Raw genomic sequence first — 27,939 nt, forward strand, 5'->3', positions numbered from 1 at the left:
TTGCTAAGTTTTCTGACACATTTTGCTGTGGAGCTGCGTGTTAGCATGTTGAACATGTGACGCCACATATGGGGTCGCAGGTTGTGCCTTTTTTTTTTTTTCCAGCTCACAATTTGGTGACGTCAATTCTTCTTGGGATCCGTTTGGTAGGTTCGTTTTCTGGATTTTCTGAATTCTTGGATCCCGCTTGAGCTACCCTAACCTTGCATTTACTTCTTTGGGGGTAGGAAATACCTTTCCAAAAACTTGTGGGAATATTTTTGGATCAAACCCTCCTTTGGGTCTTCTTCTTCACTAAGAATTTATGAAGGTGGCTCAAGAACACATGAACATTCAAATTTCTATCTACCTCCAAATCTACTCAAAATTCCCCCAAATTTCGGATTTGAGTTCCCTTAATCAAATAGAATAAAGCCCAATGGTTATCAACCTCCAATTTCACCAAAATTTCAAAACCCACCAAATGTTCTTCAATTTTTCTTCAAAGCTCAACCTTCAACAATGGTAGATCTCTCAATATTGACTCAAATGACACGAAACTTTGGATTTGAAACCCTAAGACACTAAGAGACTCAAATATAATGTCAAAACAACAAAACAAACACAAAATTTTTGGGGTTTTCAAGAATTTCGATTTTTTTTTTTGTAACAAACCCAAGACTAGACTTGATAGAACAAATCTAATCCAAGCTCTAATACCAATTGATGCAATAATCAAAACGATAAATGAAGAAAAAAGGACAAGAAAGTAAAGGATAGATAATTTGACACAATTAAAGACCCAAATTAGCAACCAAAACTTGACCTCTAATTTAGGAACTAAAGAGCACGAAACTCTTAGGATGACCAATAGGGATTTGACACCCTAATAACCAATCCTCTCACAATGTTCACAATCTCAAGCTTAGCAAGCTCTCAACACTCAAAAGAGTTTTACAATCTCAAAATATCAATAATCAAAATAGTCTCTCCCTTCAAAATGAGCTAACTTAGGCTATTTTGAGTCTTAGGCTAAATTATTACATAAGAAGCCCAAGAGTGGCTCTCAAGTTTGCAAAAGTGACCCTAAAGATCCGGATGTCACATTTTGTGGCTCCATATGCGAACATGCGTCCCTCTTTGTTCCGTCGCATCTTGCGCTCCTCAAAATCTCCAGTTTGCGACACGGCTTTGCGTTGGAGTTGTTGGTTCGCATGTTCAACATGCGGCACACTTTGCTAGAAAGCGCACTTTGCTAGACACGGTGCGCACTATCTTTGGACGCATGTTGTGCCATCTCCCCCCCCGCCCAACACCACTTTGTACTCCCGTACGATCATCAATGCAAGGGTCCTCGGAATGGCAACAAAGTGTGTCCGAACACATCCATTTTCATGAAAAGCCCTTGTGCAGCTTGGAGTTCTCGTGCTTGGCTTCTTGTGAAAGGTCTTAATGTAACGGGGATTGTATCAAGCATAGGATCAGGGGCGGAACTACAGGGGTTCAAGGGGTCAATTGAACCCCCTTTCGTCGAAAAATTATATTGTATATATAAGGTCAATTATTTATATATTTATAAATATTAAGTTTTGAATCCCCTTAACACAATATGAGCTCCAGTGTCGTGGCTGAAGGGCATAATGCTTAGCCAAGTATTGCGGGTGAATCTCCTCGTCAGAAGTCCTGACTTGCATAGGATGATAGTAGTATAGGCTTTGAAATGTCAATTATGAAACTTAAAGTGAGATATTTGTGTAATTATAGTGGATAAGATTACTCAACGCTTTAAAAAAAAAATAGATTACTCAACACTTTTAAGCATGCTACTCGATGCTTGATAGATTTAATTAAAATTTACATAAACTAATCTAACTTGAAAGAGTTTTTTTTAAAAAGCTACTATACTATTACATAAAAGGAAAAACAACGAAAACTAGCTAGTCTTACTTAAGGAACAAAAGTGCTCCATGTACTATCTGTTGGGTTTTTGGGTTTTCCCTTATTATGTGGAATTGGATTAATAAAACCCAATCCAATTTGGACCAGGCCAATTTTGCCCAAAATTTCCTCTATATATAGGATAAATTTAGGTCTTATTTTGACAACACAAGAGTGAATTTATAGCAGCCATATAGAGAGAAAAACGCGAGAGAGAAAGCAGATTTTCGTCCAGAAATTTGCTGCTATAGTAGTCTTCTTTAAATTGAGTTGCCGGATTCGTTAACCGTTGGATCGTGCTAAAATTTAAACTGGGGGTTCTCAACATCTGGTTCTTCGATTTCAACGGTACAGATCGGATTTTGTGGTATGTAGCTCTAGTTTTTGAGTACGAACAGTAGCTCATTTTTTGGGATGATTTCTCTCATTTCTTCATTAGTTTTGGTGCTATCTTTTATGTATTGTTGCTCCATGCTTGGCTTTGTTGTTGTAGCCATTTGGAGAATATTGTTGTAACTCTTGTTGATTATAGTGGAGCTTTTGTGGGCCGGAGGTCCGTGGATGTTCCTCTTCACCTTGAAGGAGTTTTCTGCGTAAATTTGGTCTCTCTTCCATTCGATTTATTTTTACTTGCTTTGCTATTTTATTGTTGGTATAGCTGCTACCTGGATTTCCATTTGTGCTAGTGTTTATTGTCTTCTCTTGGTTCAAATAGTGTGGGAAGTTTCGACTTGGGTATTTCTTCCGTTGTTACCTCGTCGTGCAATTTGGTTATTGCTTGTTTCTTTCCAACACTATCTAAACTGAAAGTGCATTTTTAGAAGGATATAAAAAACATTCAAAAAGGATATATATATAGATATTATAAACTATTTGTCAAGTTGTATTTTGGATGTATTATTAATGATTATACAACTTGAAGTGTAAATTGTATCACTTGACTTAAAGTGATAAATACAACTTGCAACTTGTATCTTAGTTGTTTCTTAGTTGTAACAAGTTGTATCCATCAACTTGCACAAGTTGTATACTGTAGGTTGAGAGGCAAAGTTCTTCTATAAATAAAGAGCTTTGCCTTCTCATTTGTAACACTAAGAAATGTGATAATACAATCTCTCCCTCCTCTCCACAAAGTTATTAGTTTTCTTCTATTATTTATTTGCAATTATATAATTTTATAACACATTATCAGCACGAGCCTCTAGCCAAAAGAACTAATACCCTCCAAATATGGAGCTTCGCACCGGGTACAGAACTTCTCTGTTACTTAAGTTTTCCAGGTTTGGTTATCAAAGTAGCATATTCTTGATATATTTCAAATCTAAATATGATACCAAGGTAAATGATCTTCTCGATTAAGTTATGTGTGTTGCACTACTTTGATATCTTTTTGAATACATATTAATACTAAAATATTGAAAAATTTCTGTTTAAATACATGTTTTTCCAGAACATGGACATGCGGAATATTATACATATAAGGATATTAAATCACTATAAGCATAGTTATGGTAGTAATTACTATATGATTATTGAGTGATATAACCACAATTCTATTGCCAACGCTATGATCAAGTACTGATGTGGCAAACGAATACTATCACACTATTCTCATTTGATTTATCCTTTTAGCAATTTATTAAATTCTTTTGTCTATCTTTTGTTTTCAATTTATTTTGGAGGCTCATTATGACTAAGATTTACGTTTACAACCACCCGAAGTGGTGATATAGTCATAGTCCACTTAAGACTTAAAGTTACGCCTATGATCACCAGAAGTGGTAATAATTTCATCGGCTTATTGTGATTACAACTGAAGATATGTTAGAGAAAAATTCTCTACATTGTATGTATGCCTCAATTTGCTCCTAAAGTAGAAATATCTCAAAAGAGGTTCTAAGCTATCATATTTTGATGTGCTTAAGGCACATTCAAATATGTTCCATTCTTGAAGAATGAGAACTTTTGATAAATATTACAAATGCAGCTCCATTCTCTGAAGTGAATGTGACAATATGTAGTAAAGCTTATAAATATGGACGTGCTATTGATTGTGAAGATGTCACGACTCACCTAGGGAAGAGACAAAATAATTGAGAAAAAAATAATCTAAATATTCTATGCTTTACTCCCGAAGTAGTAACTCCGAAATCTGCTCCTGAAGTAGCAAACTCAGAAAGTTGCTCCCAAAGTAGCAAGCTTTGAACTCTACTCCAAAAGTAGTAGAACTTTGAGCTCTACGTAGTAAACTTTTATCACTGCTCCCAAAGTAGTAAGACTTTAAATTCTACTCCCGAAGTAGTAAAACTATGAGATCTACTCCTGAAGTAGTAAAACTCTGAGATATGCTCCCGAAGTAGTAACTATTTTGAAATCTACTCCCGAAAGAGTTAAACTCTGAAATACACTCTCGAAAGAGTTAAGCTCCCAAAACTACTCCCGAAGTAGTAGAACTTTAAAATTTACTCTTGAAGTAGTAAGACCTTGAGATTTACTCTTGACGTAGTAATCCTTTAAACTTTATTCCTAAAGTGGTAAAACTTTAAACTTTACTCTTGAGGCAGAAAGAATTGGTAAAATATTTGAGAAATATTCTGAAGCAATGACTTCTTGTGATAGAGCAAAATAATGAGTTATAGATGAACATCGTTTATCAAGCACATTCGAATAATTTAGTTTCATTTCCCGAAGCTAATGAAGATATATCACAGTCGACTTCCTGTAGAGATAAAATAACGATAGGAAATACACGTGGTATAAAAGTCATTGCAACACGTACCTATCGTACGTAGAATATCATGAATAATTTTATTAAGTATCATTCTAAGGCAAAAGAAAGCAGAGTAGAATGTTTCTACTATGAGCACATTGATACATTATGGTTAGTTGTTATTGATTTCCTCGAAGGAAATAATAATTAATGTATATTTTCGTGAAGGATGTGATTACTATGTGATTTTCGATTTGATACAAAATATTCAGATGTTAATGGTTAATCTCTTTGCAGGAGATATTTTAAATACTGAAGTTTAGAAGTTAACGTTCACTTTTCGTAATTTTTAAATTAAAATTGTCTTTAAATTTTCATTTGATTACTATTTTCTTTCATGACACCAGTAGTGTCTAACCAAATTTTATTTCATGATACAAGCAGTATCTAAGCAGTATTTGGTAATACAATACTAATTCTCAAAGGCTCTAGAAGAGCTAATTGTTTGTTTACAAGAATCATGACACCAGTAGTGTCCAAATAATATCTGATTATGGTAAGTAAATTAAAGTCTCTTGAAGAGGTTATATATGATAGCACCATTATCCTAGATCATAATTGGTATGATCAAAACATAAATTAAAGTGAACATGAAGTTTACTTGCAATAAAAATGGTTATCATATTGAGACGACAAATGATTGGAAGATTGAATATCTTCAAGTTACTTCGGATAAGAAATACGAATGTGAAACATTACCCGAGCATGATAAGATCACATACCGCAATAAATCAGAAGTTTATTGATATAAAATCTCATGCAATAGTAAATCAGAAGTTTACTAAAATAAATAGCACTCGTCATAGTAAACTTGGAGTACATCTAATTTTATTAGTTGACATGACATGGCGGTACTGATTTGAATTTGATGTGCTGATTGAGTATTCAGTGAATATATTGAAGAACTAGAAGATAATTCAAGATTTCTTTTGTGATTGCTTGTTCTTATGATAAGTTGATTACACCAGCTAATGTTGGGACTGAAGTCCCTAAATTTCAAAAAATATAAAAGGTGAATATGGGCCCGTTCACCTGCCATGTGATGTATTAAATAGATGCATCTATGAGACAGTCACATGTGCGTTTATTGTCAACCGACAGTTTAACATTTACAAAGTTGCTTGCTCAAAATAATTGAGTTAAGAGCAAAATTTTCAGATTATGTAATCAAGACAATTCATCTTGATAATGCTGGTATATATCAAAGCTGGTTTGGTATTGAATGCCTCTGATAAATGGCTAAATCATTACTTATGAGAACAAAATCTCATGTGTTGGTTTGAGAAATGATATATTGCATACAACAACACTTATATACAACATATCAATAAATTATGATTAATTACCCCCTCTCAGTTGGTTCAGGGCCTGGAACCGTAATTGTCCATCTAATAAGGTTTGTTGTGTGGTATGTGATTAATGAATCTACCGCGATCCACACAAATGGTTCTCCGAATGACGTGGGGATATATGTTAGTTTTTCTAACATGAGGGGGAGATATATAAGCAGCTAAGAAATATGTTGTGAATTACCATCAGTATGTTCCTCATACAAAAGATAATTCAAGTCAAATATTTGAAACATTTGCTGACCCAACGTTAATCTCATATTTCCGCTGCAAATGCTCCTATTGAATCTCCCTGAAGGAGAAGTCTACAACATGCATGAAGCATGGTAGACGAATCAGTTCCAACTACAATAACCTTGAAAAAGGTGAGGAGCAAATGATCTAAAGGATCATAATAAAAAGGCAATGTGCTCTTGAAGAGCCTATGACATAACACTTCATGAAACCTCATGAGAGGTTCAGGTACCTGAAAATAATGAATTGATGATATCTCAGTAAGTTATGTCGAATTGTGAACCGATATAAATGGTATCTCGTTGACGGTATCATTAAAACAATACAACGCAATGTTATAAAAGATTGCGAGGATCTAAGTTCTATGTTTATTAAAGCATGCTGATGTAGAAATAATTACCAAGTGAAATGATGTATGTTGGTAAGCATAAAGTTTATTGGATCTGCAGTCCAGGCAATAGAAGATGTCACGTCATTTAAACACTAAATAAAAGTTGTCACAACCTATATGGCTTACTTGACAAAATTTATATGAAAAATTTAGGATTCAAAATGCCTGAAGCATATACAAGTTTTTGAAAAATTTGTTTATAAACCTTAATATGAATTAAATGAATCAAGATTGATATATTGGAATCACCTTAATGAATATTCATTGATGAAGGGTACAAAGATGACTCTGTATACCCTTGTCTCTTTATAATAATCAAAATCTTTCATATTGTTCTGCAAGTTGATGACTTGAATATTATTGAGCTCTTGAAGAGTTTCTAAAAGCAGTAGATTAACTGCTAAAAGAACTAGAAAATTAAATTGATCCAGAAGTATCATATTTTTGTGCAATTAATGCATTTAAATATTTTGCTATAAATATGGACATGATATAATTTTTTACTCCTACATGGAAATATTGAAGTAAGATCAATTGCATCTTGCAAATAAAAGCCCCAGCATGAATGTGTTTATCCTAACACATATTGTCAAGCTTTTGAATATACTAGTTATTCATATGATTGACGTAAATGTTTGATCTAAACATGTTATTTATGCCCATCCGGGGTTATTTATGCCCATGCGGGGTTACTTTCGCAGTACAGCATCGTTAAGGATCAAGCAATGCTTTCATCAGGGGGAGTAAAATACGCTCTGCACTCTTTTTTTCCTTATCAAGTTTTTGTCCCATTGGATTTTCCTGGTAAGGTTTTTAATGAGGCAGCCGGAAATGCGTATTACCAGATATGTGTACTCTTTTTCCTTCACTAGAATTTTTCCCTAGTAAGGTTTTAACGAGGCACATTATCTATTAATAAACATCCAAGTGGGAGTGTTATAAACTATTTGTCAAGTTGTATTTTGGATGTATTATTAATGATTATACAACTTGAAGTGTAAATTGTATCACTTGACTTAAAGTGATAAATACAACTTGCAACTTGTATCTTAGTTGTACCAAGTTGTATCCATCAACTTGCACAAGTTGTATATTGCAGGTTGAGAGACAAAGCTCTTCTATAAATATTTGGGGTCGTTTGGTGCATGGTACAGGCTGGGATATCCTAGCACTAATTTTTTGTATCATGTTTGGTAAGAGGTATAAATTTATCTTGGGATAAATTAGTACCTCCTACCAAACACGGTACAAAATGAAGCATAAGCCTAAGGGTGGGATATCCCACCTTATCCCACTTGTCCAGGGATTATTTTATAGATGGTATAAAATAATCCCAAAAGGTGGGATAAATTAGTCCCGGGATTATAATTCCGGAATAATTTTGGCTACCTACCAAATGACCACAAAGAGTTTTGCCTTCTCATTTGTAACACTAAGAAATGTGATAATACAATCTCTCCCTCCTCTCTACAAAGTTATTAGTTTTCTTCCATTATTTATTTGCAATTATATAATTTTATAACAATATATTTACAACTTATAAGTAATAATTGTAATAAATTGACAATTTTGTCCCTCCCCTGGCCTTGAGAAGTAAGCAGATGAAAGAATGTGTGTGTAAACTATAGGAGAAAGGTGAATCGAAAACCATAAACCCCTCAACTGAAATAACTGTCAGATCAGAAAGCCCGAAGAAGATTGATCGGGTGGGATCGGAGTATGGAGATACTGCAAGAAAGTGGGTGGGAAGAATTGAGAAAAGAAGCTCGGAAGATCGAAGGTGATCTTGATGTTAAGCTCTCCTCTTATGCTAAACTTGGTGCTCGCCTCACCCAAGGAGGTAATCTCCAAACCCAATTGCATTTGTGACTTGATTCATTATGTCAAAGTGTTTATGGTTTGGGTCCACAAGTTGTTATTTTGATGGCTAATTTTCGAATGATTTCTTTGTGGGTTTTGGTTGAGAATTGGAATATTCATTCTCTCAAATCTTGATGGTTTTTGGTTTAGAAAGTTCAAATTTTTAAATCTGTTAATGGGGTTTTGGTTTAGAGAGTGGGGAGATTATGTCTCCATTCATTGTATCAAAGTGTTTGTAGTTTTGGTCCAGAAGGTGCTACCTTGTTATTTTGATGGCTAATTTTGTAAGGAGATTCTTAGTGGGTTTTGGTTGAGAAATTGGTAAAGTTTCTTTCTTGATTCAGTGTGTCAAAATGTTAATGGGTTTTGGTTGGGAGACTGTAAAGTTTTGTATCTTTGATTCATTGTATCAAAATTGTAAGCGTGTTTTGGTCCTGAAAGTGTAAAGCTTCTGTCTTGATTTAATGTATCAATGCAATTGCTCTTTCTGTTGGTGTGTCTATTATTTTATTTGAGAAAGGGTATACTTTGTTTCTATCTTTATTCGTTGTATCATAATTTGTTTCTTCCTCTATGCTGTATATGAATATAATTTCTGGTTTGGTTCATTTTTGGGGATCGTCCTTTTTTTGCTTCTTCAATTTCATTGGTTGAAGTTTTAAATTATGGTAATGAGTGATTTTTCGCAACAAGTCGCTACTGCAACTTTGACTAATTGAGGGAAGTGAATAACCACCTTAAATAGTTTTTGAAATGCAAAGTGACACTAGTTAATGAATGTAGTACGGAGAATGTACTGTCATGTTAGAATTAAGGTGCCTGTGGAATTCAGTCCTTCATGCATGTAAGAAATCCATGAAATTCCTGTATAGCAACTAATCTATCTGCACTCTACAGTGTTTCTGTTACACCTAAAACATATGTATCTTAAGCAATTAAACTTTAAAAGTGATGAAGATAAAAAAAAACTTTCCTCAAGGCATCCACGGTTCCTTTTCTATCCATCTGTCCAAAATATACAAAAAGGGCAGCCCGGTGCATGTTTATCTCCGGGGGAAGCTGGACCACAAGGGTCAATTCCATCTTCTTCATTTCCAAGAGGCTGTTTCACGGTTGAACCCGTGGCGGATGTTTATCTACAGCTGCATCTTCTGCCATTCAAACCTCATAGGTCCAATAGTTCCTAGTTCCTAGACTAGTAAGTTCCTTCTAAAGTGAAGATCCCAGTTACTGCCGTTGAAGCAGTCAGCTATGCTGATTAGTTGGCGTTGACCAGATCGTAGAAATCTGGATAAGTTCCTTAAGATGTCGGTTTTCCAGCCATTTGTCCTGCCACATCCTTGGTTTCCTCCCAATTCCTACTTGGGCTTTTACGGGTCGTTCCAATACATCTGGCTTCCTTCTCTGCTTCTAAACTGCTAACCCATAGGGTGTTGTTACATCTTTGGTGCACCATCGACCGTCCATTTTGCATTTTGCCAAGTTACCTTTTTGACTTTTTCCATAGTTCCTTCATTTCAGTATAGAATTCTCTCAACTGTTTGAACACAAGGCTTTTATTGTGAAACCTTTAAGTTCGTTACCAAATACCCATTCATTTTAGTTTTAATCACAGTCTACCATTTAATCAGATGCATATTTTCTATCAGCATTACTTTCTTTACAAAAAATTGCAGCTGTGATTGTCCAGCTGCTTACAACCTTTACTAAGATAGGAATAAAAGGGACGTCATGTATGTAAATTCCATCCAGTACACTGTTTGATTGTCAACATTCCACCCCAAAAAAGTTACTCTCTCCGTCCCAGTTTATGTGGCATTTTTGGCTTCCTGAGAGTCAATTTGAGTATTTGACTAATCATTGAAGCTAAATTGGATTAGATCAACTCAAATTTTAAAACTAAAATTTGGATATTCAAAAACTATATGAAAAGTACTATAAGTTGCAATTCTTCTCATGTCAATGTGATGAAAAAATACATTTTAAAATGTTGGTCAAAGTTTATATAGTTTGAATCTCGAAAAGCGGAAAGTGCCACATAAAATTGGGACAAAGGGATTATTGTTTCTTCCATTGGACTAGCTTTTTGTCACATTTGTCCAGGACACTCCTCCACTCATTTGTTTACCTAAAGAATAAATTGTGAGAGCCATAAGTATACTTTTTATATATTAGACTGGCAATCCAAGTATGTGGTTCACATAAGAATAAAACCAGCAATTGATAAAAGAACCTTAAATTAAAACTCCTGACCTCACCAGTTTGTCACTAGACTGCACTCACTAATAAATTTCTAAGCACGGGATTACTTACTGCGCCAGTCAAAATTTATGTGCTATAAAAGAACTGCTGCCATGATATTATATGCTATACATTGTCATGACTTGTTTTTCTGATAAGGTAAAGTTTACATTGTAATGACTTGTCACATCAGTTTTATCTCAATCTATCAAAATGAAATTTTGTATAGAGAGACAGAAATGTTGCAAACTCCTAATTTTTCCATTATTTCTTTTTTAAAGGAGATATACTAAAAGATTTTTCAAATAGCTAACCTGAAGAATTTTATGGGTTGTTTTAAAGTATTTTATTCGCTGCATATTAATTATACAATGCACTGCTGTACCTCTGCATATTCTTTCCTTATACTGTCATCATTGTTGACACTTCTATTATGAAAATAAACTCTGTTTTTGATTGCCTTACTAATCCTTTTGCAGAGGTGAACTAAGTTTTTTGTCGAAACCATTATGCATTGTCTTTCCTCCCTCAATAAAACTTTTTTATTCCTTCGTTCTTTCTTTGTAAATGAAAAAGTTGTCCATACTTTTCTTCCAGGTTCAATCTATTTAAACATTTTAGTCTGAGATCATGTCAATCCTATTTAGTTTTACACATTATCTTTAGAAAAAAACTGTTCATGTCAAATTACGTCTACTTTGTTAGGACAGAGGTAGTATCTGGTAGATGACCTAGAAAAGGATGTTTAACACCTTGTTTCTCATAATCCAAGAATTTTTACAATTTAATGCACGCTTTGCTGTGGAGATGTCTTGGTCTTCTTCCGTTATAGGTTTGTTTTTCCATTTTCTGATCTGGTCATATTCCACATTTTCATTCATCTTCTTTTTTTCTAATGCATATTCAAAAGATGATCGCAATTACTTATATTTTGAAGCTGCTAAAAGAAAAGAAGAGTTCTACCACATAGTTGAGTTAACAGTACGATACAACCAAATCTGTTGCAGAAATCATTAGTCTAATTACTAATCAAAACACATCATTAGTCTAACTATGTTACAGACCAGGAGTTGACTTCTGTAGATATATGTTAGGTGCTTGTCTCTGTCCATGGAGACCTAAAAGGGTCGACACTACTGATTACCCCCATAATCTTAGATAGGTCATTATGGGTTTGTTTTGGTTTTGAGCTTCACCTGACAAACAAGAGTAAATGTATCTATCAAGAACTGAACATAAATTTACCTATCAAGAAAAAAGAAAATAGCCAACAACTATACCTCCCTCCCGAGCTAGCTGCACATGAATTTTCACCAACTTTATCGCTCTGTTTGGAACCGTTTGATTCCATTTTTTTTTTTTTTTAATAATTTGAGGTCACTAAGACTAGAAATTTTCTACATTTCCTACTGACGTGCAAATCTCTAAACAGATTAAATGGGCCCCTAGCAACACATGACCTAATGTAAGCATAGAATCGTGACCAAGTCTTGATGCTCTTTTCCATTTCACGATCAAAAAAAAAAAAAAAACCAATTTAGAGTTACTAGTTTCAGAAAAAAGAACCAATTTAGAAAGTTAAATCTCTATTTCTTTCATGATCTGCAACTAAACTTGTACATTTGACAAGATGCTTGAAGAGCGAAGCAAATATGGCTTGTTTCTCATTTTGGAGCTTGTTGAACAACTTGGCTTGTAGTGTGGTTTCTGATTCTTCTTTTTATTGAGTTCAGGTTATGTAGAGGCGGGTTCACCAACTTTAGGATCCAGCAGGTCCTGGAAGTCCACAGAAATGGAGATTCAGTCATTACTTGAGAAATTACTGGATGTAAATGATTCTATGAGTAGATGTGCGGCATCTGCATCAGCTACAACTTCCGTTACACAGAAACTGGCAAGGCACAGGGACATACTTCATGAATTTACCCAGGTTACTAACCATGTTATAGTATGTTAAATGTAGTCACTGATGCACCGTAAATGATTTGACATTGTAACATTTGTAACTTTCTGAAGTGGGAAAAATAAAGTATATAATCAGCAGCTCCAGTGACAATGGTGACATCTTCTCCTGCCTTGTTGACATCCAGCTGATATGAATTCTGTATGTCCGATTACTCATGTTGCAGTTTCTAAAAGTAACTGCACTGCTCAGATTGCTTATGCTAACCCCAGACCACAATCAACAACAACAACAACATACCCTGTATACTCCCACCAGGTGGGGTCTGGGGAGGGTAGAGTGTACACAGACCTTACCCCTACCTTGTGACGGGTTGAGAGGTTGTTTCCAATAGATCCCCGGCTCAAGGAGAGATGAAAAAGCAGCAGTAATAATAATAAGCCGTAATAGCAGCAAGATAATAAGATAACGGAGTGAAAGAAACAATCAGGTAGTACTAGGGATCTAAGAATAAGCAAATGTAACAAAGATACTAATACTCCCAGGATGGAAAAGAAATGCGTGCGGCAACCTACTAACACTCTACCCTGATATTCGATCTCCACACCCTCCTATCAAGGGTCATGTCCTTGGTAAGTTGAAGCTGCGCCATATTCTGCCTAATCACCTCTCCCCAAGACTTCTAGGCCTACCTCTTCCTCTCCTCAGACCCACCAGGGCCAACCTCTCACACCTCACTGAGTCTCTTGAAATAAAACACAAACTACAATCAAAATATTTTATCCATTTCCCTGGCCTGGCTGCAGATTAATTGCTGGTGCCCATGTTAACTGAGTTAATTCACTTAAGCTCTTGGAAATACTGATGTGTTTAGAAAGCGAAGTCTTCTGATGATTATCAGATTAGCTATCAGTTCCATACTTCTTAAAAGGGTAAATTGGTGAGCGTTTGTTAGTCTATCATGTATCAATTTCTTTTGTGGGAATAATTGTGGCTGAACTCTTTAATCAGATAACTTCTATTATTGTGATTTAACATAGAAAGAGTAAGAATACTTAAGTAGAGCCCTAGGGAAGTCAGATATCCTCAAAATTGAACTATCAAAATTTTGGTTATACGAGAATGTTGAACTGCCATCATTCGGAGTGCATACTATCTTGAGGTAGTTCGAATTGCTTGTTACCTATTCCAGTCACTGTTTTTATGACTGACGCATAGTCCTTTCTTCAGGAATTTAGGCGTATTAAAGGAAATATAAGCTCAATGAGGGAACATGCTGAACTTCTCAGTTCTGTGAGAGATGATATCAGTGAGTATAAGGTAAGAAAACATCATTGTTGAAGTTCTTATCTAAATGTTATAGTTTCAATTGCCTCTTAAGCTCTTTTTTTTTTTTGGTATCCATTCAGGCATCAGGGAGTTCCCCCAAAATGCAGATACTGAGGGAGAGAGCTGCTATACATGGAAGCATATCTCATGTAAGATTAAGTGCTCTGTTTAGCTTTTACAGACATCATTTTCTTTGTACAGAGTTTGCTCCCTTTCGTCCTCTATGATGGTCTTGGTATGGAGTATTGTAGTGACAACCAAATCTTAAAGACATCCTTGCAAACAGTGTTATTAAAGGAGAAATGCAAAACAATCCCTAAAGTCTATGAGACTTTTAGCGCAAAAAAAGAATGGTGTGCTTTAGTGAAGAAATACGCAATTGAAGGAAAGATATAAAATATGTATGTAATTCAAGAATTAACTAATGACTGTAACAACCATTATATAGTAGAAAAGATTGGAAAGATTATAACCAGATGAGATATTATTGCTTGGCGTTACTCTCTTCGAGACATTGCACATGGATGATTAGGCCACGCCTTAACGTTTCGGTGCCTGCATTGAAGCGCCGGTTAAGTGAGGTGAAGCGCACAAACTATCTGGAAGCACTATTGGCTTCAGCTACTAGTTAGAATGTATTGCTGATTTCCGCTTTTGGCCTATGTTGTATTATAATCTGGTCAAAGATAGTGTTGATATTCACTAATCATGGATCCCTAAGGAGATGGCTGAGTGGTCGAGACATAGGAGCAACAATTTGGAAATTCCTGGTTCATATCGCAGCTACAACAATCAGTGTGCCGCCTAGCTGTTCCAGGCTTGTTCGGTAGGTTTATCTAGCAACACCTGTGCTTCTGGGCTTCACTAGGCTGCCTGGTGCATTAGGTGAAGTGCCTAGAAGTGGCGAAGACCTGATCACCACCACCATAAAAGAAAAATTCATTAATAGTGGAATGAAAACCTTGTCGGTTTTACTTGGTAGGAGTTGTCACTTGAGAGCCAGGAGATAGTCTTGTGTCTTAGAGTTATATATCCGGGCTTGGAATTTTATGGAGCTTGTCAATCTAAACACATGATGAGAACTGGTCATTGGTGGTTTAATATGAGTTTCCTCAGAGCTTCTAGGGGTCGCCTATATGCTGTAACTCTGTCAGCATAATTACTGATTCCAGAATTTACAGCTAATAGATTAATTCTTAGTATGCAATAGACGAGCAATTTGGGGGAATGTAAGGCCTAGTTGACGCTAACATTGACATGGTACAATACCCTTTCCCTCTTTTCTTTTCTGTTACTATGTATACTGGGCAGAATTAGGTGACAAAAATTATGTACTTATCACCTTTTGTGCTGCATTTTATAGAGTGTAGCACGGCTGCTGGTAGGGTCTAAATCAAGATATGCGTTTTAGCAAACTTTGCCGCTTATCTTTTTATTAGAATCTTATAGTGACTGGATATGTCAGTCACGTAGCATTTACTGGATTATGGATGAGCTAGTAACTAAACTATGGTTACATCATAAGATTATCTGGCTACGGGAGTGTGACAGCCATTCTGCCCCATATACGATCTAGGTTCCTTCTTTAGGAATTCTGAATCGTTTCGGCTCTACAGTTGCTCCTTGTCTTTTGAATCTATTATTGCATGATGCTTAAGAGCTTTTCCCTGAATCTAGAACTATGCCAATCCTCATAAAACTGTTTGATCATACTGATTAACCAACAATCATGATTCATGACTGAATATAAAACAAAAGCGAGGACATCCTTTTTCATGAGAAGCTGGGACACATGTCGCCAGAAAAGTCTAACACGTCCTCTAATCATGTTGATCCTTCCTTGCAGATTGATGACGTGATTAACCAAGCACAAACAACTAGGGCTGCCTTGGGTTCTCAAAGGGCTTTATTTGGTGATGTTCAAGGAAAAGTGAAACAATTGGGTGACAAGTTTCCTATCATCCGTGGGCTAATTGGTACTACTATTTTTGGGACCATTTCAGCAACCAAAATGTCTTTGATAAAAGTATCTCTTGCTGACATCATTGCTGATGAATGCAGGTTCAATCAGAAGGAAGAAATCAAGGGATACACTCATTCTATCTGCAGTCATCGCAGCTTGCACTTTGTTTCTTATTATCTATTGGCTCTCGAAGTAATAGGTATATTTGTTGATACAAGAAAATTCAGAAGATAATGTTTTCAACGGAATTTTGCACTTGCAGTCACTGCCATTCCCTGAAAAAAGTGATAATCTTGAGTTCATTACTATAAAATCTTTCTGTTTACTTCTGCCTTGCTTTTAAACAATATTGTTTATGTTCGATGGACAAATCCACATTCAGTTGGTAACTACTAGCTCTGCTGCTCTTCAGCAACTTATTAGAGGAAGCAAATGAGTCACTGGTGAATTTAAAAGACATAAAGAAACATCCACCAACTGACTAGGATAGAAGATTATATGGCTTCTTGCTGCTCTACCAAGGCTACGATACGAATCCTGCTTACTTTTGTAGCAAAGCTTTGAAGCTTGTAGTAAGAATAACACCAAGTCACATGGTAATTAAGGGGATTATTGTATAGGACTATTCAACCTTAGGTTGAATTTTAAATATGGTGGTTGAATTTTGGTGTCCAAAGTTATCTGTTAGATTTCTAACTGTATCCGTTACGTACTGCTGGATCTATGTCCTCTACTTCCCGTATGCCACTGCATTGGAGATGACTGATATATGCATCGAGTGGCGCTGACCAAAACTCAAAATTTTCATGATGATTTGGTACTTACCAGAAAATGGATGGATCCTAACTGAAACTGATGGAGCATCAAGGGGCAATGGATAGGGATGAAATGCTTAATGACATCTGGTGTTTATACCAAGTCAAGCAGATCAACCTTAAGAGTCACAAATTAAATTGAGATTGTATATCATATCATTTAATCTTGGTTAAATGATAAAACGTATATGTAAGACACTGGGTGCAGGTCGTGGATTGCCTTATACAACTGCTTATAGCGTTAGGCTACCACATTCTTCTAAGCTCATATTTTGTACATGAGTTATTAGACTAACACATGATTTAATTTTATTCTCTGTCGATCTTGCGCTATATAATTATCTCTCGTTTGACCAAATTCCCACTTAGATGTGCAACAATCTATACACAGGGGCGTATGTAGCACATTGGGTGGGGGTTCAATTGAATCTATATATAAATATAAAAATCTATCAAAATTGCAATAATAGATAAGGTTTATACGATGTTAAAGGTTGAACCCCTACACCTAAATTACGGATCCGCCTCTATGGATGTGACCTCTCTAGAAACACAATTATCTTTTCTCTCTTTTTTTTGACATTTTTTTCTATTTTTTTCCATTTTTTCCTATATTAAAAAATCTAAGACACTCATTTAACTCTCTTAATTATGTTAAATGTGCTATATGAATTAGTCAGTTATGAACCTCTTTGTATTTCAATTTACAAGCATTGATAGAAATCAACAAAACCATAACAGCCAATTGAAGATGATGGGCACAGTAAATTCAATTACTATAAATTCTGCTGATTTTCCATGTAGTTGTCAACATTCAGCTGTATGCAACTATTTTGTACGTTATAGGCCATTTTCTTTTTTAAATGTGTTATATTGGAGTTTTTGTTGATGTTCCTCGTGGCTTAAAATTGTCTTTCTTTAATTTTTTATTTTTACACAAGGGCAAAGAAACCGATGGAAAAAGGTAATTTATACAATTCATGTTTTATGCTATAGTTCTGCTAATTATACTTGCTATGTTCTTATTTGCATAGTGATATATTGAAGTTTTTGTTGATCTACTCTTTTCCCGTTGTCTTTCTGTAATTCTTTATTACGACACAAGAGCAAAGAAACCAATGAAAAAAGATAATTCATACCATTCACGTTGGACGGCAGGCTTTCAAGATTTGTTGGTTCATTTTCATGATTTTTTTGTTTGGGTTCAAAGTTCATTTTCATGATGATTCCAAATATTATAGATTTTTGGCAAAATAATATGTTACGATTTTAACCAATTTTATACATGCATGCAGGGGGTCTTTGGGGATATGCCTATGGCTATACTAGAAAGATTGACCAAATGGTACCATCCGGTCAAAAAGGAAAATGCAAAATGCTCTTAGAAATAACTTAGTTGTAGTAAGTTCATTCTTTTCTACCAGTTGTTTCAAATTTTCATCGAACATTGTCTTATTTAAGGTTGTGCAACTTTGCTTTCAAGTATAGATTATTCTAACTTTTGATGTTATTAAAATATCTATTGTGTTTATGTTTATGATCGCTTAGTCTTCGCTTCACTTCTAAATATAAATAAACAGCAATTTTCCTATAAAATTTAATGAGGTTTTATATTTTGTTACCTTTATGTTTGAAGTGATACTATTTTTTAATATTGGGTATTAAAAAAATTAGTTCGTAAACTCAATGCGGATTTTTAGATCGCGCAAATCGCGGGCACATTCACTAGTATATAGATCAGAGCGAGGTGTAAACTATTTGAAGCTAGAACTGGAATGACTGGTGTAACATTAGAAATCTCTTCATCATTAATTAGAGTTTTTTTTTTTTTTTTTTTTTTTTTTTTTTTTAAAGAACTCCAAATATGGAGAACCTTGTGTTTTACATTTCAACCCCTTTAATTAATAGGCTTATCCACCACAAATCGGAATTAGTTAGACAACTGGACTTCTGGATGGTTATATTGAACCATAAAATTTTACTACTTTTACTTATTGTATTTATACGTTTCATGTGCATTTGTCTGATGGTGATAGAGGAGAATCATAAACAGATATTAAGTTATCCTAATCGGGTCTCAATTACTACAAATTCATAAAATCGCCTAAATTTACACGTAGATGACCATCTAACATCAAAGATAGAACAAGCACGATTGAAAATAAGTTCAAACAGTTTTTCTGTGTAAGAATTTAGTACTCGTGTGGGGTAAATAGTAGTTCAATAAATATACGAGGGGTTGCCTACTCACATGCAGTGAAAAGAGGAAACAGACAATTATAGCACATAGAAAGCCAAATCGCTGCACACTTCTCAGTCCTTATCTCTACAAAGTACAAAGACGTTTTTCTTACTACAAATTTAGCAAAACATCAAAGTATGGCCAATAGTCTTTGCCAAACATTAACATGTAAAAACTTATTTGGCCCGTACTTTAGTAAACACTGTACATGTACATCTGCATGGAAACAAGCTATACCATTCCATACAATACAATGTTGTCTTGGCCTTCCTAATCAATAACCCTTCACGGTACTCTATGCTTTTTTTCTGCCACAAGAGAGTGGCATCTATATAGCCTTACAGCTACTCAATTTTTTTTCCTTACGTACTCTTTTTGACGTTAAAAGAAGATGCTAAAGAAATGGGTGTTAGATTCCAAAACATTTAAGCAGTCTTGGCAGGTTTATTAAATAAGCTTAGTAACTTTATTGGTTTCCACCATGTTTGTTTTCACACACTTGGAGGGCTCTGCTACCATGTACAGTTTCTAACATCTGTTGTAGGGAGAAAGAGATGCCCAAAAAAATTGGTAGACTTCTTTTTTTTTTCCATAGATTGTAGACTGCTCTATAAATGTACCTTGTTGGCTTTGCTTAAATGCAGAATGTGCGTATCCCCACGAAGAAACAAAAAATTAAAGAGCAAAATATAAAACGAAACGTTGAAATTATATCACTAAAGTAAATAAAGTTAGACAGAAGTTCTGAACTAATATGCTCGAGTCTCGTCGCTACACACCATCAAGAATTAGGCCCACACGTGAAACGAGTGTTGAAGACATAATTAAGTAAATAAAAGTGTAGTTTCTTTAACAGCTTAAAATATTAGATGAGATGTTCACACATTTCAATAGATAATGTAAATCCACTAATGTATTTTAACGTGCTATAGCATATAAGTTATCTTATTTTTAGGTTATTAATTTCACTTTTATTGGATGGATACTTGTAATTATTTTTTCTATAACGTGATCGTTTAAAAAATTTTTTGCACGATTAGTGCTGAACTCAAAATGAAAATAAGTAGAAGTACCACAAAAAGTACGTACTGTATGCTTAATCAACTTTCTATGGGACATCAGTTGGCACTTCCATTAGCTTTCTACTCATAAGCTCTAGTCTAGGACTAAAATTAGAATATAAGTTGATTAACTTTCAACTTGCATATAGGAGAAAGTGATCAGCCATTGTAACCATTTCAATTAAAATAGAATCCATTTTATTCAACCCTATCCTACTCTTAGAGTTGCTCTTTACTCCCAGCTCCAACCAGCAGGCCCAATTGATTTGGCATAGTTTAAGAATAATATTTGAATAAATTAATACATCGAAGTTTGTGTAAAACATTTTAGAAAGAATATAATTTAAATGCAAATTGGAGAAAAGTTAATTTGTCATTTTAGAAAGGTAAAAAATTTCTGGAGTGGAAAGAAAATGAGAAGTTATTTTCATTGGAATACAACGAACATAATAATGTTAGTAAATGAGACTTAGTTGAAGTGCCAATGACTCTATGGTCGTCTACTATATATTTTGCTAGCAATATACTCTATTGTCATGGACAAATTCACTTGATTTTTAAATGATTGAACTGATCAGAAGTGATTTATTTCAATGTAGCTGAAAAGTTTGTATTTATATAATTGGCAGTACATGATACAGTTGTTCTTATTTACAAATAAGCGAACAAAATTTAGAGCCAACAGTAGATCTTCAACAATAAAAAACTTCCTGCACTGATTCCACAGTAGGGTAATTCTAGTGATGGGATATTAATTCGAAATTCCAGTACGGTAGTCTATATTATTTCATTTGTACTTTCTTTCACATCTAATTGGGTGATGAGAATCATGAGATATTGATCGAGGATTACACTACACTATTACATGGAGTATGTCAATAATATTATTTCAATATCAGTTCAAGAAGAGTGTTTTGTTCTCTTCGTTGAAATGTGTGGCCATCCAGTAATAAATACTACTAACATGTATTATGCATCCACATAATTAAAAAAAAATCAGCACAACTAGTAGCTTGTGGGAGCTATCTTTTTTGTACTAACATACTTGTATACATACCTAGTCATCGACATCCTATAAAAGTAACGCTGTTTAAGTATATTATAGTGTTTGACACGACACAATCTTTTAGTACAGCTTAAATATTAATCCTATCGAAGATGTCTTGTCACCTCTTTCCTACTTAAATAGGGATGAAGGTTCATGTAAATACTAATTAACTTATCGTAATTAGATGACTTTCCTAGATAAAAGAATTACTTGTTTCAAAATTGAAGGTTATTAAAATGTGAGAACAAACAAAGTTGCATAAGAAAAATAGTTGGAATCCTATATTATAATCTGTAATTCGTGAAGGATTAAATTGTGGAATTTAGAACTTCCTAATTTGTCCAACTTTCAGAGTTCATTACTTAAAGGGTCATAGATTATTGGATATCGGTGAATAAAGTCTTTTTTACTTTTTTTGTCGGTGAATTTACTCAAGCCTGAAAACGATATATCCAATCACTTTTTAATGAAACGACACTTAATTCTAAGCCAGAAAATAGAAAACACTAAACTCAATTTAACCAACAACTTCCTATCCGACGACCCAATACCCAACTCGTAAAATTTCTTTATATGCTAAACAAATGCCGAAAATTGCCCAAAATTGCAGTATTGTAATTTCTTTTTGATCGCTTCAATTGATGTAGCTACGATTCATCTATTTCTGGGAGTTCATTTCTAGTGTGCTTATTCTATATAGGAGTACATCAAAATTTTGGAGTGACTAAAGAAGGCATATATAGATTCTCCTTCCAAGCAAACTATTGATCAGTCAATGCGAAGCTGCCGTTCTGTGGATCTAAGGAAAACCACATGAAGTGTAACGTTGATAAGGAACATTCAAAAGAAAATATGCTAGAATTCTTGATGAAGTTAGGAATGGACCACAAATATATGTAACGGAGTCTCTGAACAGCTTTACCTTAAAGGGAAATCTTTGGTATGACAAGACCAACTTAATTTCTCTTTACTATACATGTTTGCTGCTACAATGTCATGATGAAAATATGGTCAAGATGTGATAGTTCTCAATTATGTTAGGGAAAAAGAAGTTGACATCAATCTTTTTCAGCAACCATACTTTTTAAATTTTGTTTTGTGCTTTTAAAACATCACTCACTTAGCTTCTTCCAATAATAATGCAAGAAAATTTAAAGGACCTTTTTATTTTCTTTTCACCTAGGAAAGATTAAAAAGCTAGGTCTATAAGGTTAACTGGAAACTGCTGGTTGTAATAAAGTTGCAGAAATTAGCGTAAGGACAAACAGCTGCATAAATTAATAAGATCAAAGATATCTTTCTGCTTCCCTGACAGCTACGTATCTCTGTGTTTCTGCGTGTGTGAGTGTGCGAGAAACAGCCTGAACTGTCAAATCATTTTGCCCCTTAAACTTTTTTTGCTTACTCTAATCACCTTGCTTTAATCTCCTACTTATTAATCAGTGACATGCTTTTTACTCCTTTCTCAAGCACCATACTTGTAGCAGATAGGTGCCCTTTTGCACTGCTTAATGTTATATGCAATTGTTTTGTGAGGGTTTAGAAGAAAAGTGTTGGCAATTAATTGATGGCCTCATTTATTTCAGCTTAATAGAAATTTGAAATCTAAATTTATCTAGGGAAAGATACAGCCAAAATACCATTCGGCTATCTAGTATATAAAATATGTACATAGTGTATAGGTAAAGTTCTTGTCATGTGACCAGGAGGTCACGAGTTCGAGCCTTGGAAATAGCCTCTTGCAAAAATGCAGGGCAAGACTGCGTTCGGTAGACCCTTATGGTTCAGCCCTTTCCCAACCCCGCGCATACCGGAAGCTTAGTGCACCGGACTGCCCTATACATATAATTTATTTACCTATACATATAATATACATACATATACTCAATATACAGCCGGAGTGTATAGATAGTGTATACTTCGGCCATACTTGGTAAAGTAATTGACCAAAGGGTATATTTACTTAAGTTTCCCATTTATTTATATCTCAAATAATTAGGCTCATTTGTATTTTCTTTTCGACTCGCTTACTAGTTTTTAAAAGGTTTGAATCATTCAAATCTTACATAATCTTAAAATGAATTCATTTAAAAATTACCACTAGCTACCACCAACCACCGGCCTCCGCCGCACGTCCACCACCTTTGGCCACCATAACCATACAACTACCACTGGCCACAACTACACATCCATCATCTTTGGCCTCCACCACTAACTACGACCACCACTAGCCATCACCTTGCAACCATTCTCGTTTTGGCCATTAACACCATCAGTTTCAACTGCTACTAGCTTTTAGAGAATAAGTTATTAAAAAATAATTTATTCAACACCATGTAGACTAAAGTAGTCTATTTTTAATATTGTCTGGATATAAGATTTATTATTTATTTATCGGAAAAGGGCCTAAAATTCTCCTGAACTATTGGATTTGGTAAAAATGCCCTCCATCCACCTTTCCGCTCCAAAATACCCCCGACGTTAACCTATTGGGTCTACTTTGCCCTTATTTTTAACGGTCTCATTAAAAATAATTAAATATTTATTTATTATGTGGCCAGATCTGATTGGCCCAAATTTAAACCCTTTCCAGATTAATCACCAATGACCCGACCCAGCCCGTGTGAAAAATACCACCACCATGTGATGTTCTAACTTGAAGCTTCAAGCTTCATTAATGACTTCCATGGAGTTTTCTGCTTCTTTCTTCAGGTTCTAAGCCCTAATCCAATAGTTATTCGTGCTACCAACTTTAAAAATAGTATCACCCAATTAATTTAAACACCCAAAATTTACAGATTTAGAAATTTAAAGCAAGCTTCGAAAAGTTCCTTCAATGGCGGCTTTGGTTCACTTCTTCAATGAAGTTTTTTTACAAATATACTCAATCACGTTTGAGCTTAAGAACCAAATTCCAACATACCAACCAAATTCCAACATACCAACTTCAAATCGCCAACAACTATCGAAATTAAATTTTCAAATTGAGGTCAATGTTCATCAATGAATGTCCAAATTTTATGGAGGTTTCATGAGTTTAAACAAGTATTTTTTTTACAAGTATTCAACTAAATTTCAACACAAATAAAATGCAAAATTGCTTGGATTTTGTGGAATCTGACTGTGGTTGTGCATTTTTGGGGTTGAAAAATAGGGGGCATTACATGTGTCATTGCTTCAAATCAAGTTTTTGATTATGAGTTTTTTCATTTCTGCTTTTTCTTTTTCTTTTTGGTTCTTCGAATTTGCCAATTTGTGGAATTGTTTCGGATTTTGTGGAAATTTCGTTCTATGTTGAAGCATTTTCATGGTGGGTTTTGTTGTTGTTCCTCCGCTTCTCTTATTTATCTTATTTATTCTAGTAAATTTGTGTCATTTTATGGAGAATTCAAAGGGTAGAGATTTGCTGCTATAGCACTGATTTGCGATGCATAGGGTGTGAAGTTTTCAGAAAATCGACACCGTTGTAATAGTCCAATTTTAATTTTTTTGGTTATAGGTTTCTTTGTTCTGCTTTTTTAGGTGCTTGAAATTTGCCGATTTGATCAGATTAATTCAATACAAATGGTGATGAAGATGATGAACTGTAACACCTCGTGCGTTCGGGCTAAGATTTGACTCATAAGACGGGGGGTATAATGAACCCAATTTGAGTAGTGTATAAATGGTGTTTGAAACCCAATCAAGACATGAGAAGAGTCCTTGAGTAAAGGAAAGTCGGAAGCTACCCTACGGAGCGTGTTTTCAAGTGAGTTTGCACCTTGTCTCAATTAAAATGAGTATACAGAAAAATATGTAAGGAATTTGGGAAAATTTCCTTCTTGAAACTTTGAAATACCTTTCCAACGGTATATTATGGAGGTCAAACAGACATCTGTACAAAAAGTTATCCCCCTTTTACTAAAACAGTGTTCTGCCGATTTACGGTGGAATCTACGGGCCGTAAAAATTATACGGGCCGGAGATTTAGGCCGTAAAATTGGTCCAGAAAGCCCAAATCACTGTAATTGATTTACGGTGGGATATATGGTCCGTAAAACTTTTATGGGCCGTAAAATAGGGCGTAAAATGGGTCCGACAGCTATTTTAAAACTTCATTTTAAGGCTTTTTCACTTCATTCTTCACACCCCCAAGCCCTAGAACGACCCTCTATTCTCTCCCATTATCAAGAACACCAAGGTAAGCCTATTCTAATCATTCCAAGTCAATTCTAATATATATCCTTGTAATCTAAACAAGAAATCATCATTCCTAACCTAGGGTTTTCAAGAAAACCCATCTCAAGATTCAAGATTCAAGATTTTGGAAATCTTCTTCAAAGTTAAAGTCTTTAATTCAAGTTTGGAGCATTACCAGGTATGTGGAGTTACTATCTACGTGTGGGAACATCATTGTTCTTCCCCACGCCTCGTAATCCATAAAGTATGAATCTTTACGAAAACTAGTGTTTCTATACCATGCTCATAACAACCCTAGGTCCATGTCCATGATTATATTATGTATGAATTCCTATTATTCTATCATTGTGTTCTTAATAACTCCATATGATTATTGAGAATCAGTCCGTAATCCATGAAAACCCATATATCTCATTCCATGGGTTCTTACATGCAAGTTATGATATGCTATGATATTTTTCAAGAAAATACTATGTTTTACAAGTTCATGCAAGTAAGTTATAATCCATGATATCCACGTACAAGCAAGCTATGATTCATGAAACCATGGGCAGCAAGTGCCACTTATTTTTACATGTTCATGTTTTTGGAAGTTGCATTAATTACTGAGAAGGCTTCAACTACGTAGCCACCGTAGGATGAGGATTGCTCCATCCATGCTTAGGACGATATCTCATAATGACTAGATCCTTTCATAATATTAGTAAATATCATGTCCCTGGCAAGGTATGAGTATTCAGTGTGGACGCAAGGACCAGCCATGTTGTCGGTTATATTTACTGCTCTCCTCACAATACTTTACACATGTTATATATGTATATGTACTCATGTTCATGATTATGTTTTGTACTCGGTCTGTTATGTTATTTTCATGTCCCATGTTATTTCATTCGATTGTTGCTTTACATACTAGTACATTCAATGTCTTATACGTCCCCTTTTATTGCCGGGGCCTGCATTTCACGATGCGTGTCTGTTTACGAGGACGCCACATCTCTTTTGAGAGGATTTGCACGTACCAGCTTATTGGTGAGCCCCATCTCATTCGGGGTTTAGGCATTGTCTTTCTTTATTTAGTTTTACATCTAAAGGTATGCTGGGGGCCTTGTCATAAGTATGTTACATGTTTCGGACTCGTATTAGAGGTTTCATAGACAAGACAAGTGTCATGCTAGACTTGAGTTGGTTAGCCGGTTTGGCTCATTTATGATATTGTCCGCATTACATGACTTAACCAAGTACTTGTGTTTAATATTATGACTTACTATGTTTTACAAAAGCTCGTCATGCACTCTCCTTTATAATTTCGCTCATGTATGCCTCGCGATGATTCGGCAAGCCATGTGGTTCGCTCGGTCCTTCGTACGGTCGAGCCAAGTGCGTGTTACGCCCAGGCCATGATTCGGGGCATGACATGAACGGTCTAAGGAAGATGAAGAACAGGGAAGATTATTGGCAATTCATTTTAGTGTAATGGGGCATTTAGGCGGCGGGGCAGGGGCGGGGGTGTTTGGGTCTTTGGTGGATCCGGGTATTGGGATGGAATTTTAATTAATTAATTTTGTTTATTTTAAAATTAGCCAATAAATCGTGTCACGTAATAAATAAATTTTATAACAATATAATATAGACCAATTAAATGGAAAAAAAAAAAAAGATGATACAGAATCCGTTGAGAAGTTTACTTGTATCGAAGGTATCTATTCTATTCTTACTATAATACTTTATTTTAACTGTATCGCACTATGTATCATTTGATAACCCTCAAAATCTTCCATCTTTGGTTCAAATCGAATTTTAAATGGAAGAAATCCAAAGATATTTACGACCGGATAGCTCGCAACAACATAACTTCCTATATCCACTTATCTTTCGAGTATATTTATGCACTTGCTCATGATCATGGTTTAAATAGAAATAGGTCGATTTTGTTGGAAAATCCGGAGTTATAACAATAAATTTAGTTTCCCAATTGTGAAACGTTTAATTACTCGAATGTATCAATAGAATCATTTTCTTATTTCTACTAATGATTTTTTTTTTTATAACTGATGATTCTAACAAAAATCCATTTTTGGGGTGCAACAATAGTTTGTATTCTCAAATGATATTAGAGGGATTTGCATTTATTGTGGAAATTCCAATTTCTCTACGATTAATATCTTCTTTCGAAGGCAAAAAGATTTTCAAATCTCATAATTTACGATCACTTCATTCAAAACTTTCCTTTTTAGAGGACAATTTTTCACATCTAAATTATGTATTAGATATACTAATACCCTACCCCGTTCATCTAGAAATCTTGGTTCAAACTCTTCGCTATTGGGCAAAAGATGTCTCTTCTTTACATTTATTATGATTCTTTCTCCACGAATATTGGAATTTGAATAGTCTTATTACTTCAAAGAAGCCCAGTTACTCTTTTTCAAAAAAAAAAAAAAAAAGAAATCAGAGATTCTTCTTCTTCTTATATAATTCTTATGTATATGAATGCGATTTCGTCTTTCTATGGAACCAATCTTCTCATTTATGATCAACATCTTTTGGATCTCTTCTTGAACGAATCTATTTTTATGGAAAAATAGAACTTCTTGTAGAAGTCTTTGCTAAGGATTTTCGGGTTACCCTATGGTTATT

The 27,939-nt window shown here is 34.8% G+C and overlaps 1 protein-coding gene and 1 pseudogene across 1 annotated transcript; both read left to right on the top strand.

Annotated features, from left to right (window-relative positions):
• Positions 1–8,283: 8,283 nt before the first annotated feature.
• LOC132064078 (Golgi SNAP receptor complex member 1-2) lies at positions 8,284–16,286 on the top strand. The gene is made up of 6 exons (XM_059456939.1): positions 8,284–8,501; positions 12,496–12,692; positions 13,896–13,985; positions 14,075–14,143; positions 15,841–15,970; positions 16,056–16,286. The coding sequence occupies exons 1-6, from the start codon at positions 8,381–8,383 to the stop codon at positions 16,151–16,153; spliced, it is 705 nt and encodes a 234-aa protein (XP_059312922.1). The 5' UTR covers positions 8,284–8,380; the 3' UTR covers positions 16,154–16,286.
• Positions 16,287–27,103: 10,817 nt separating this feature from the next.
• LOC132062066 (maturase K-like) lies at positions 27,104–27,887 on the top strand (annotated as a pseudogene).
• Positions 27,888–27,939: the final 52 nt, after the last annotated feature.

Source organism: Lycium ferocissimum, chromosome 7 (assembly GCF_029784015.1).
Source record: "Lycium ferocissimum isolate CSIRO_LF1 chromosome 7, AGI_CSIRO_Lferr_CH_V1, whole genome shotgun sequence".
In the NCBI taxonomy this organism is placed as follows: domain Eukaryota; kingdom Viridiplantae; phylum Streptophyta; class Magnoliopsida; order Solanales; family Solanaceae; genus Lycium; species Lycium ferocissimum.